Genomic DNA, 11,038 nt, shown 5'->3' on the forward strand with positions numbered 1-11,038 from the left:
GCCGAGGGTCAGAGGATGGTCCTGGGGCCCAAGCAGCCCTGTGTGGCTTCCTGGGGGTGTGCATCAGCCCCGTCCCTCCCCAAGGAGGCGGGCATGTGCTGGAGGGCGGGCATGTCTGAGGGCCCTGTCTCCATAGCACGAAGGTGGAGCAGGTTCGGGCCCACCTGGGCACTGCATCCCTCCTGGGCCTGGGCGGAAGCCCAGTGAAGATCGGGCTGCGGCGGGTGGTGCTGCACCCACTCTACAACCCTGGCATCCTGGACTTCGACCTGGCTGTCCTGGAGCTGGCCAGCCCCCTGGCCTTCAACAAATACATCCAGCCTGTCTGCCTGCCCCTGGCCATCCAGAAGTTCCCTGTGGGCCGGAAGTGCATGATCTCCGGATGGGGAAATACGCAAGAAGGAAATGGTGAGCCCTGCCCCGTCGAGGGGAACGGTGGATTTATTCTCCAGGGCCTGGCCTGGGGAGGGTCAGGATGGGCATCTCTTACCTGGATCCTAAACCAGTTCCACTGCACAGGGACCTCTGTGGCTGATCCCTTTGTCTTTGATCCCACTGCCCACACACCACTCACCTCCCCATTCCATTTGGGGGCAAAATCTGGCCATTGCCTGTTTGTATAAATAAAGTTTTATTGGAACAGGGGCCATGTTCACACATCAACATATTGTCTATGGCTGCTTTCCTGCAATAGCAGCAGAATTAAATGCTTGTGACGGAGACTGGCCCTTAAAGCTGAAAATATTTAATTCTCTGACCATTTATAGAAAATGTTTGCTGGCGGCCACATGCAGTGGCTCACACCTGTCATCCCAGCACTTTGGGAGGCCCAGGTGGGTGGATCATTTGAGGTCAGGAGTTTGAGACCAGCCTGGCCAACATGGTGAAACCCCATCTCTACTAAAAATACAAAAATTAGCCTGGTGTGGTGGTGCATGCCTGTAATCCCAGCTACTCGGGAGGCTGAGGCAGAAGAATTGCTTGAATCTGGGAGGCGGAGGCTGCAGTGAGCCGATATTGTGCCACTGCACTCCAGCCTGGGTGACAGAGCGAGACCCTGTTTCAAAAAAAAGAAAAAGCAAATGCTCACTGGTGCTTGCTTGTGCTAGTCTATCCCGAGACCCCTCCCACCCCAACAGTTACTGCTTCCCTTCACCTCAGAATGGCCTCCTACACATTACCCAGGTGCTAGGGCGGCAGCCCCGTGGGGACAGCGGGGAGACTCTTGCACTCTGAGTGAGGAATCTGAGGCCCATCTCCTCACTCTGGCGTTGTGCGATTCCTGCAACTCTGTGAGCCCTGGTTTCTTTGTCTGTGGGGTGGGGATGCTGCATCTCGGGGCTGTTATCGGAGCTGAACTGGAGCTGCTCTGGTGATCACTCTGCAAGTGGCCTTTCTGGCTCTTTCCCTGGTAGCCACCAAGCCCGAGCTCCTGCAGAAGGCGTCCGTGGGCATCATAGACCAGAAAACCTGTAGCGTGCTCTACAACTTCTCCCTCACAGACCGCATGATCTGCGCGGGCTTCCTGGAAGGCAAAGTCGACTCCTGCCAGGTAAGCATTCGAAGGGGGAAACCTGGCAGTATTTCCAAGAAATGCCCACAGCCGTTCACCTAGCAGTTCTGTGTGTGCAGACCTAGATTTCTTTCCTTTCTTTCCTTCCCTCCGTCCTTCCCTCCCTTTCCTTCCCTCCCTCCTTCCCTTCCCTCCTTCCCTTCCCTTCCCCTCCTTCCCTTCCCCTCCTTCCCCCCCTCCTTCCCCCCTCCTTCCCCCCCCTTCCCTTCCCTCCCTCCTTCCCCCTCCTCCTTCCCTTCCCTCCCTCCTTCCCTCTTTTTCCTTCCCTCCTTCCTTCCCTCTTTTTCCTTCCCTCCCTCCTTCCCTTTCCTTCCCCCCCTCCCTTTCCCTCCCTCCCTCCATTCCTTCCTTCCCCCCTCCCTCCCTTTCCTTCCCTCCCTCCCTTCCCTCCCCTCCCTCCCTTTCCTTCCGTCCCTTTCCTTCTCTCTCTCTCTCTGTCTTTCTTTCTTTCTTTCTGACGGAGTCTGGCTCTGTCACCCAGGCTGGAGTGCAGTGGCGCGATCTCGGCTCACTGCAACCTTCGCCTCCCGGGTTCAAGCGACTCTCCTGCCTCAGCCTCCCGAGTAGCTGGGATTATAGGCACGTGCCACCATGCCCAGCTAATTTTTATATTTTTAGTAAAGATGGGGTTTCACTATGTTGGCCAGGATGGTCTCAATCTCCCGACGTCATGATCCACCCACCTGGGCCTCCCAAAGTGCTGGGATTACAGGTGTGAGCCACTGTACCCAGCCTAGATTTCTTTTTCCTTTTTTTTTTTTTTTTTTTTGAGATGGAGTCTTGCTCTGTCGCCCAGGCTGGAGTGTAGCGGCGTGATCTTGGCTCACTGCAACCTCTGCCTCCTGGGTTCAAGTGATTCTCCTGCCTCAGCCTCTGGAGTAGCTGGGACTACAGGCATGTGCCTCCACGTCCAGCTAATTTTTGTATTTTTCGTAGAGACGTGGTTTCACCACGTTGGCCAGGCTGGTCTCGAACTCCTGACCTCAGGTGATCCGTCCGCCTCGGCCTCCCAAACTGCTGGGATGGCAGGCCTGGGCTACCATGCCCGGCCACAGCCACTGCGCCCGGCCACAGCCACCGTGCCCAGATTTCTGAAGGGCTCAACCGTGCACGCAAGGACAGGTTAATTTTCAGGCCGGGTGCAGCGGCTCATGCCTGTAATCCCAGTGCTTCAGGAGGCAGAGGTAGGATCAGTTGAGGTTAGGATTGCAAGACCAGTCTGGACAACATAGTGAGACCCCGTCTCTACAAAAATTAAAAAAAAAAATGTGTCAGGCAGAGTGGCAGGTGCTTGTGGTCCCAGCTCCTTGGGCAGCTGAAGTGGGAGGGTCTCTTGAGGCCAGGTGTCTAGGCTGCAGTAAACTGTGATCACACTGCTGCACTCCATCCTGGGCGACACAGCAAGACCCTATCTCAAAAAACAAAGAAGGGCGGGCACGGTGGCTCATGCCCGTAATCCCAGCACTTTGGGAGGCCGAGGCAAGCAGATCACCTGAGGTAGGCAGTTCAAGACTGGCCTGGCCAATGTGGCGAAACCCTGTCTCTACTAAAAAAATACAAAAATTAGCCAGGCATGGTGGCGGGCGCCTGTAATTCTAGCTACTCGGGAGGCTCAGGCAGAGAGAATTGCTTGAGCCCAGGAGGCGGAGGTCACAGTGAGCCGAGATCACGTCACTGCACTCCAGCCCGGGCAACAGAGCGAGACTCCACATCCAAAAAAAAAAAAAAAAAAAGGCATCAGATTTGAATAGTAACTCTCAAAGTTAGATGCCATTATTACTAATCAATACAAAATATCAATGACAGTGTAAATGCCCATTCACACACAGTAGTTACAAGGAAGGTGGTAAATAACCTGCAGTGGGAACCTACCCAGCCCAAGTTCTTGAACCAGACTCGAGTTCAAATCCCGCTTCAACTACTGTGTGACCCCAGGCAAGTGCCTCAACCTCTCTGGGCCTCTGATCCTCATATGTAAAGTGGGAAGCATAGCAATGCCTGTCTTCTAGGAGTGTTGTGAGATCAGTGTCTTGCATAGTCTTTTCTTCCTATATATTCATTATATTTGTTCTTTATATCTGACAATAAAAATAGAATAATAGATATGGATAATATCTATTATTATACTATTTACTGTCTATATAAATGGGCAATTCATAATAGTTAGCTTTTTATCTTGAAAAGAATGTTGAGGCCAGGCGCGGTGGCTCACATCTGTAATCCCAGCACTTTGGGAGGCCAAGGCGGGTGGATCACCTGAGGTCGGGAGTTGGAGACCAGCCTGGCCAACATGGTGAAACCCCGTCTCTACTAAAAATACAAAAATTAGCCGGGCATGGTGGCTTATGCCTGTAGTTCCAGCTACTCGGGAGGCTGAGGCAGGAGAATCACTTGAACCCAGGAGGTGGAGGTTGCAGTGAGCCGAGATTGCGCCGCTGCACTCCAGCCTGGGCAACAAGAGTGAGACTCCGTCTCAAGAAAAGAAATAAGCCTGGCAGCTAGTGGTCAGGGGCTACTTCTAGGTGGTGGGACTATTGGTGGCTGTTATTGTTGTTATTATTATTATTATTTTTTTGAGAGGGAGTCTCGCTCTGTCGCCCAGGCTGGAGTGTAGTGGTGCGATCTCAGCTCACTGCAAGTTCCGCCTCCCGGGTTCACGCCATTCTCCTGCCTCGGCCTCCCGAGTAGCTGGGACTACAGGCGCCTGCCACCATGCCCGGCTAATTTTTGTATTTTTAGTAGAGACAGAGTTTCACTGTGTTAGCCAGGATGGTCTCGATCTCCTGACCTCGTGATCCACCTGCCTCCGCCTCCCAAAGTGCTGGGATTACAGGTGTGAGCCACTGCGCCTGGCCTTATTGTTAATATTTTTAGAGTTTTTCTGCATTGTTTTGCCGCCCCAAAACAAAAGCAAGAATGATGGAAACTCAGAGAGAATTGACTCACTCCAGGTCACACAGCCAGGCACGGGGCTGCAGTCAGGTCTCCAGATCCGCGCTGTGCCCTTTGCCCCCGCCCTCGATGGCTCCCACCCACTGTAGGAACGCAGGAGGCTATGGCAGTGCTGGGAAGAGAGGGTCCCTGGAGGACCAACCAGTGCTCTTTTCTTCCTTTCTAGGGTGACTCTGGGGGCCCCCTGGCCTGCGAGGAGGCCCCTGGCGTGTTTTATCTGGCAGGGATCGTGAGCTGGGGTATTGGCTGCGCTCAGGTTAAGAAGCCAGGCGTGTACACGCGCATCACCAGGCTAAAGGGCTGGATCCTGGAGATCATGTCCTCCCAGCCCCTACCCGTGTGTCCCCCCTCGACCACAAGGATGCTGGCCACCACCAGCCCCAGGACGACGGCTGGCCTCACAGTCCTGGGGGCCACACCCAGCAGACCCACCCCTGGGGCTGCCAGCAGGGTGACGGGCCAACCTGCCAACTCAACCTTATCTGCCGTGAGCACCACCGCTAGGGGACAGACGCCGTTTCTAGACACCCCGGAGGCCACCACGCACTCCCAGCCACCAGGTACCGGGGGAGATGGAGGGACCCCTGGGAGTGGAGGGGCCCATGTTAATCAGCCCAGGCTGCCTAACAAGACATAACGTCCTCCACTTTGGGAGGCTGAGGCAGGCGGATCACGAGGTCAGGAGATCGAGACCATCCTGGCGAACACGGTGAAACCTCGTCTCTACTAAAAAAAAATAGAAAAAAGTAGCCGGGCATGGTGGCGGATGCCTGTAGTCCCAGCTACTCGGGAGGCTGAGGCAGGAGAATGGCGTGAACCCGGGAGGCAGAGCTTGCAGTGAGCCAAGTTCGCGCCACTACACTCCAGCCTGGGCAACAGAGCAAAACTCTGTCTCAAAAAAAAAAAAAAGACATAACGTCTTCTCTGGCTGGGCGTGGTGGCTCATGCCTGTAATCTCAGCACTTTGGGAGGCCAAGGCGGGTGGATTGCCTGACGTCAGGAGTTCCAGACCAGCCTGGCCAACATGGTGAAACCCCATCTCTACAAAAAAAATAAATAAATAAAAAAAGCCAGGCATGGTGGCAGGTGCCTGTAATCCACGCTACTCGGGAGGCTGAGGCAGGAGAATCGCTTGAACCCAGGAGGCAGACGTTGCATTGAGCCGAGACTGTGCTATTGCACTTCAGCCTGGGCAACAGAGACTCCATCTCGATAATAATAATGATAATAATAATAATAATAATAATAAGCCAGGCGTGATGGTGCATGCCTGTGGTTCCAGCTACTGGGGAGGCTGAGACAGGAGAATCATTTGAGCTCAGGAAGCAGAGGCTGCAGTGAGCCGAGATCATGCCATTATACTCCAGCCTGGGTGACACAGCCTGTCTCTAAAAAAATTTAAAAAAAAAAAAAAAAAATGAAAGCGGGGCTTTGATGGTTCACAGCTGCGCCATGTCCTTGGGTGCGTGATTCTTGCTAACTTGGCAGCTGCCCTCATGTGAATCTGTCCCCGCAGCCTGGGGGCTCTCACTTTCTCAGTCTCAGCTGATGTTGACTTTTTCAATAGCTATGGCCTGGGATCTCTTTGGGCCCAAAAGAGGTGGAGAAGGCCCCCCTTGAAGTACAGGCGGGTTCTGTGTGGAGGTAGCTGGTGTTCCCAAGGACAGGGGCTGCGGCTGCTGTCAGATTCTCCCAAGGCCGCTTGGTCTTAGGTCAGGGCCAGATGGTGCCCAGGCTGGTGGGGAACTGGCACTCCCCTTTGCTGGCCTCGGTAGCTGCTCGGTAGCTGGCCTGGGTTGGACGGGGTGGGGGGTGGTGGGGAAGCCAGGAAACCAGCTGTGGGTGGTGATAGAGGGCGGGGAGGGGAGCTCGCCCCTGAGGAGGAAAGCGCCCCTCTGGAGACAGCAGGTGGGTACGGGACCCCCTCCATGGGTGGTAACAGGGTCCCTGAAGCCCCCCTGGAAACAACCCACGTGTTCTTTCCACAGCTGTGTTCTGAGGAAGGCCTTTGCACTTGGCACCGTCTGGGGAGGGCTTGGAGGCAATCAGGGATCCAGGCAGAGGGCACCAAGGCAGGGCTGGGGCCTCTGGGGCAGGGCCCTGGTGTGTGCAAAGGCCTTGGAGTGGGAGGGAATTCCTGGAAGATGGAGATGTGGGAGGCTGCCATGAGAGGGGCCTCCGGCAGGGGAAAGGTATGGTCCCAAAAGTGAAGTCACAGGAAACAAATGCATTTCCAATGTTATTTGAGAAAAGCCCAAAGACCAAGCAGCAGGCCCAGTGTCCTTTCCTGCCGAGTTTTCCTGGGGCAGGTCCTCCCTCGCATCCTACTCCCTGGGGCTCCCACGGGGATTCCCGGAGAGGCGGCACCCAGGGGGGCCTTCGTGGAGGAGGCACCCTGGGTCCGCCTGCCCACGCACCTGGCTCCCCTGCAGACTGCGGCCTGGCGCCGGCCGCACTCACCAGGATTGTGGGCGGCAGCGCAGCGGGCCGTGGGGAGTGGCCGTGGCAGGTGAGCCTGTGGCTGCGGCGCCGGGAACACCGCTGCGGGGCCGTGCTGGTGGCAGAGAGGTGGCTGTTGTCGGCGGCGCACTGCTTCGACGTGTGAGTCCCAAACGCTCCAAATGCCCCTACACGTGTCTGTAGCTCACCCGGAACCGAACTGTTGCCCGAAAACGCACCGTGACCCCCTCCTGTGCCAGGAGTGCCCTCCCCAACCCCGGGTCCCACTGCCCCAGGCCACTCCTCCCACCCCCATCCCCGCTCCCTGCAGCCCTCCCCTGACCAGCCACCCCCTAGCCTGACCACACGGGGCTGGGGCTGTGAAGGCCGAGTCCTACCCCGCGGTCCCCACCTAACCCGGGGACTGCGGCCCCCCTCCCAGCTCCAGGCCAAGCCCACGGAGACATTGGGGTCACTTCTTTCCCCAGCCCTTGCCCCTGGGACTTGGCTCCAGCCCCTCAAAGCCCACCCAGTAGAAAGCTGCCCTCCCCCAGGGCCCAAGCCCTGGCAGGCGAGGGGTCCGATCTTCCAGAGGAGACATCCAGCTCTGGGCCCTGCGGGGCTGGAGGTCAGAAGGGGAGGGCAGGTGGGGGGGGCGGGACCCTCACGGCCACTAGACCCCCCTTTCAGAGCGCCAATATTAGGTGGCGATGGCTGCAGTTCTGGTGCCGCCTCGGTGCCTGGCGGGGGAGACTGAGCCCATTCCCAGACCAGCAGCCAGAGACCAAGAGGCCAAGAACCCTGCCCAGGGTCCCAGCTGGCCGCTGGGGGACACCGCAGGGGCGGGGGCCAGGGGCCGGGGGCGTGGGGGCTCGAGCCGACGCCTGTCCTCGCGCGCCCCGCAGCTACGGGGACCCCAAGCAGTGGGCGGCCTTCCTAGGCACGCCGTTCCTGAGCGGCGCGGAGGGGCAGCTAAAGCGCGTGGCGCGCATCTACAAGCACCCGTTCTACAATCTCTACACGCTCGACTACGACGTGGCGCTGCTGGAGCTGGTGGGGCCGGTGCGCCGCAGCCGCCTGGTGCGTCCCATCTGCCTGCCCGAGCCCGCGCCGCGACCCCCAGACGGCGCGCGCTGCGTCATCACCGGCTGGGGCTCGGTGCGCGAAGGAGGTAGGTGCGCCCGGGGCCGCGGCGGTGCGGGGCTCAGGGGGGCGACCGGACGCGGTCCCCACTCGCCCCCTCTCGCTCGTCCGCAGGCTCCATGGCGCGGCAGCTGCAGAAAGCGGCCGTGCGCCTCCTCAGCGAGCAGACCTGCCGCCGCTTCTACCCGGTGCAGATCAGCAGCCGCATGCTGTGTGCCGGCTTCCCGCAGGGTGGCGTGGACAGCTGCTCGGTGAGCCCCGCCCCGGCCCAGGCGACCAGGGGACCAGGTCCCGCCCAGCCGCCGGGGAGGGCGAGTTCCCGCTGCCACGAAGCCCACCATCCGGGCGCCACCCTCCGGTGCAGACTTCTCCAGCGGATCAAACAGGGGGCCTTTTTGGCTCTGGAGAAATTTCCACTCCACAACCGTTTATTGGGCAACCCACCGCATCCCACCACTGGGCCTCGGCGGCAGAGCAGGCAGAGGCTGCAGTGGGAGGCCCCGTTCCACTCTGGGACCACGTGGCGGGTGTCCATAAATGTCTGCCACCTTTGTATTGAGCCCATTTTCCAGATAGTGAAAATGCGGCTCCCAGGGGAAGTCACTCACTAGGGTCACTCCTACAGAGGCCAATGACCCAAGGGCCGCTGTAGGAGAGGTACCGGCCTCTGAACCCCCTTTCTTCTCTCCCCAACAGGGTGACGCTGGGGGACCCCTGGCCTGCAGGGAGCCTTCTGGACGGTGGGTGCTAATTGGGGTCACCAGCTGGGGCTATGGCTGTGGCCGGCCCCACTTCCCAGGTGTCTATACCCGGGTGGCAGCTGTGAGAGGCTGGATAGGGCAGCACATCCAGGAGTGACCACCACGTGATTGCCCAGGCCGGGACTCTAGGTGAAAGCAACGGGAGCAGCACGCCACCCAACACCCCACCCCACCGTACCCTACCCAAGGACGGGTGTGGGGGGTTGTGGGTCATGGGGATGCACTTTGGTAGCACCCTTTGTTCCAATAAACACAGCCCCTCCACCCTAGCTCACTGGCTCAGCACCTCAGTGTCACAGCGAGGACCACCTGCCTGGCGCTCCACCAGGACCCGGGGTGGGACGCAGCGGGGTCAAAGCAAGCCCTGACAACGGGAGGGCTATCCCCCTTAGCCTTTGAGGCAGGGGTGGCGGCAGCAACACATTCCTCGTGACTCAGCAGCCCGGTGGCACTAAGGGAAAAGATGGACTTCTCCCAACCCAGGGGAGGCTGAGACCCTCCGAGCTGGGGTTCCAGGGACACGCGTCATCTCTTCCCAGAGACCCCTCAGGAGGGAAATAAAAAGGTTTCTCTCCGTCCTCCACCAATTTATTTGCCCATCCGCAGGAGGTGACAGCTCCCGTGGGGTCTGACCACCCCGAACTCCAAAGTCCAGACAAGCTGTCCGCCCAGAATATGAGGCTGACCTGGGCACACTAGGGGAAGACCCCAAAGGCCTGAAGGAGGTGCCACTGGGCTGCCAGCACTTTGGGAAGGCACAGGGCCCCACACCCCCGAGATCCAAGCTGCACTGGCTGGCAGGGGGCAGGGCGGGGGGTGGCGAGGACACAGTCCCGTCTGTCCCAGCACCGGTGCCACCCTCCTAAGCCCCGGGCAGGCAGTACGTACATGCGGACCCCGCCTCTCAAAGCACGTTTATGGAAATGGACGGGGTGGGGTGGCCCGCGCTCGCCAGTCACATGTTGGCTCGTTCCCGCTGCAGCCGAGAGTTGTAGGCGCGGGACACGGTGTTCCAGGCGTCCATGTAGCGATCCATGCACATGGCGATGCACTTCTGCGGGAGCGGAGGGGCACATGGCTCAGCTCGGGACCTCGCGGCCCCGGGGACTGCCCTCAACCCGGCTCCAGGCCGCCCGGGCTGCAGACTACGCACGTGGGGCGGCCGCTCCGTCGCGCCTCCCCGTTAGTCTGCGCACGCGCAGACGCCTCCCCCCTCGAATCTAGACCCTCGCGACCCTTGTCCCGAACCTCCGCGGGTCTCACCTGCTCGGAGTTGTCCAGGGAGCCCCCAGGTTTCCCTATACACTTCCGGAAACACTTGTCCGTCATCCTCTGTGGAGACACGCGAGGCTTTAGCCGCGACGTCCGTCCCCAGGGGTGGCCCTGTCGCCCCCAGCGCCCGTCCCCGGCTAGCCCCGCACCTGCAGCAGCTCCTGCGCGTTGGCCACGGCGATCTGCACTTTCACCTGCTCCATTATGAGCCCTGGGTCCAGCTTCCCGCTGCCGGAGCCCCCGAAATCGGAGCCGAAGCCGCCCTCCATGGCTCCGCAAAGTCAACCGGACCGAGGCCGCGTGCGCCGACCCGTAGCTGCGCCGGAAGCGGGCCTCCCGGGGCACCACGGGAAACGGAGTCCGCGCAGGCGGGGACGGAGGACTACAACTCCCACAAGACCGCGCGCGCCCGGGCCATTCCAGATCGCGCGGGGAGGCCCTCCGCTCATGCGGAGGCCTGGACCTGCCGTTACCTACACGAGCTACCCGTGGTTGCGACTCCGCGGGAAGAGTGCGGCCCTGACTTGGCCCGGGGAGTAGGAGAGTTATTGAGTGCGGCCGAGGCCGATCACTTTGTACTCACGCTCTGCCTCCAGCTCGGCCCGAGGGGCCTGCCGCGCATGCGCACGAGGCACCCGGCGCGTCTATATAGCGTGCTGCCGTCGGGGCGGAGCCCGGTCGCGTCACGTGACGAAGAGTCCGCTTGCGCAACAGCGTCGGAGGCTCACTAGAAAAAAACGGGCAGGGTCCCATGCATCGCCTGGGTCCTGTTTACACTCGCTACACTCGCCAGTGACCTTTTTCCTTGGGGGTGGAGGGGTCTTAGACATCCGCTTCATTAGGGACAGAGGCCCCGGCTCGAGCTTCCCCGGGCAGGAATAAACTCAGAGGCAGAACC

The 11,038-nt window shown here is 59.6% G+C and overlaps 2 protein-coding genes across 2 annotated transcripts in view; one reads left to right on the top strand and one right to left on the bottom strand.

The window, feature by feature from the left end:
* The window catches only part of TMPRSS9 (transmembrane serine protease 9), a 36,533-nt gene extending 27,485 nt beyond the window's left edge, over nt 1–9,048 (top strand). The window contains exons 12-18 of the mRNA XM_054539287.2: nt 137–408; nt 1,416–1,552; nt 4,692–5,085; nt 6,958–7,126; nt 7,870–8,135; nt 8,222–8,358; nt 8,804–9,048. Of these exons, the coding sequence (XP_054395262.2) occupies nt 137–408; nt 1,416–1,552; nt 4,692–5,085; nt 6,958–7,126; nt 7,870–8,135; nt 8,222–8,358; nt 8,804–8,965 (1,537 nt within the window). The 3' untranslated portion in view covers nt 8,966–9,048. The remainder of the gene's footprint in view (nt 1–136; nt 409–1,415; nt 1,553–4,691; nt 5,086–6,957; nt 7,127–7,869; nt 8,136–8,221; nt 8,359–8,803) is intronic.
* A 386-nt stretch (nt 9,049–9,434) lies between these two features.
* Nucleotides 9,435–11,034, bottom strand: TIMM13 (translocase of inner mitochondrial membrane 13). The gene is made up of 3 exons (XM_002828416.6): nt 10,290–11,034; nt 10,132–10,200; nt 9,435–9,922 (listed from the first exon to the last, which is right to left on the bottom strand). The coding sequence occupies exons 1-3, from the start codon at nt 10,407–10,409 to the stop codon at nt 9,824–9,826; spliced, it is 288 nt and encodes a 95-aa protein (XP_002828462.1). The 5' UTR covers nt 10,410–11,034; the 3' UTR covers nt 9,435–9,823.
* Nucleotides 11,035–11,038: the final 4 nt, after the last annotated feature.

Source organism: Pongo abelii, chromosome 20 (genome assembly GCF_028885655.2).
Source record: "Pongo abelii isolate AG06213 chromosome 20, NHGRI_mPonAbe1-v2.0_pri, whole genome shotgun sequence".
NCBI lineage: Eukaryota > Metazoa > Chordata > Mammalia > Primates > Hominidae > Pongo > Pongo abelii.

Bases quoted from the DNA above. Each gene is read 5' to 3' on its own strand.
- TIMM13 (XM_002828416.6), bottom strand. From the start codon at position 10,409: ATGGAGGGCGGCTTCGGCTCCGATTTCGGGGGCTCCGGCAGCGGGAAG. The intron at 10,201-10,289 runs GTGCGGGGCTAG...GTGTCTCCACAG, and splicing joins ACGCGCAGGAGCTGCTGCAG to AGGATGACGGACAAGTGTTT. The intron at 9,923-10,131 runs GTGAGACCCGCG...CCGCTCCCGCAG, and splicing joins CCCTGGACAACTCCGAGCAG to AAGTGCATCGCCATGTGCAT.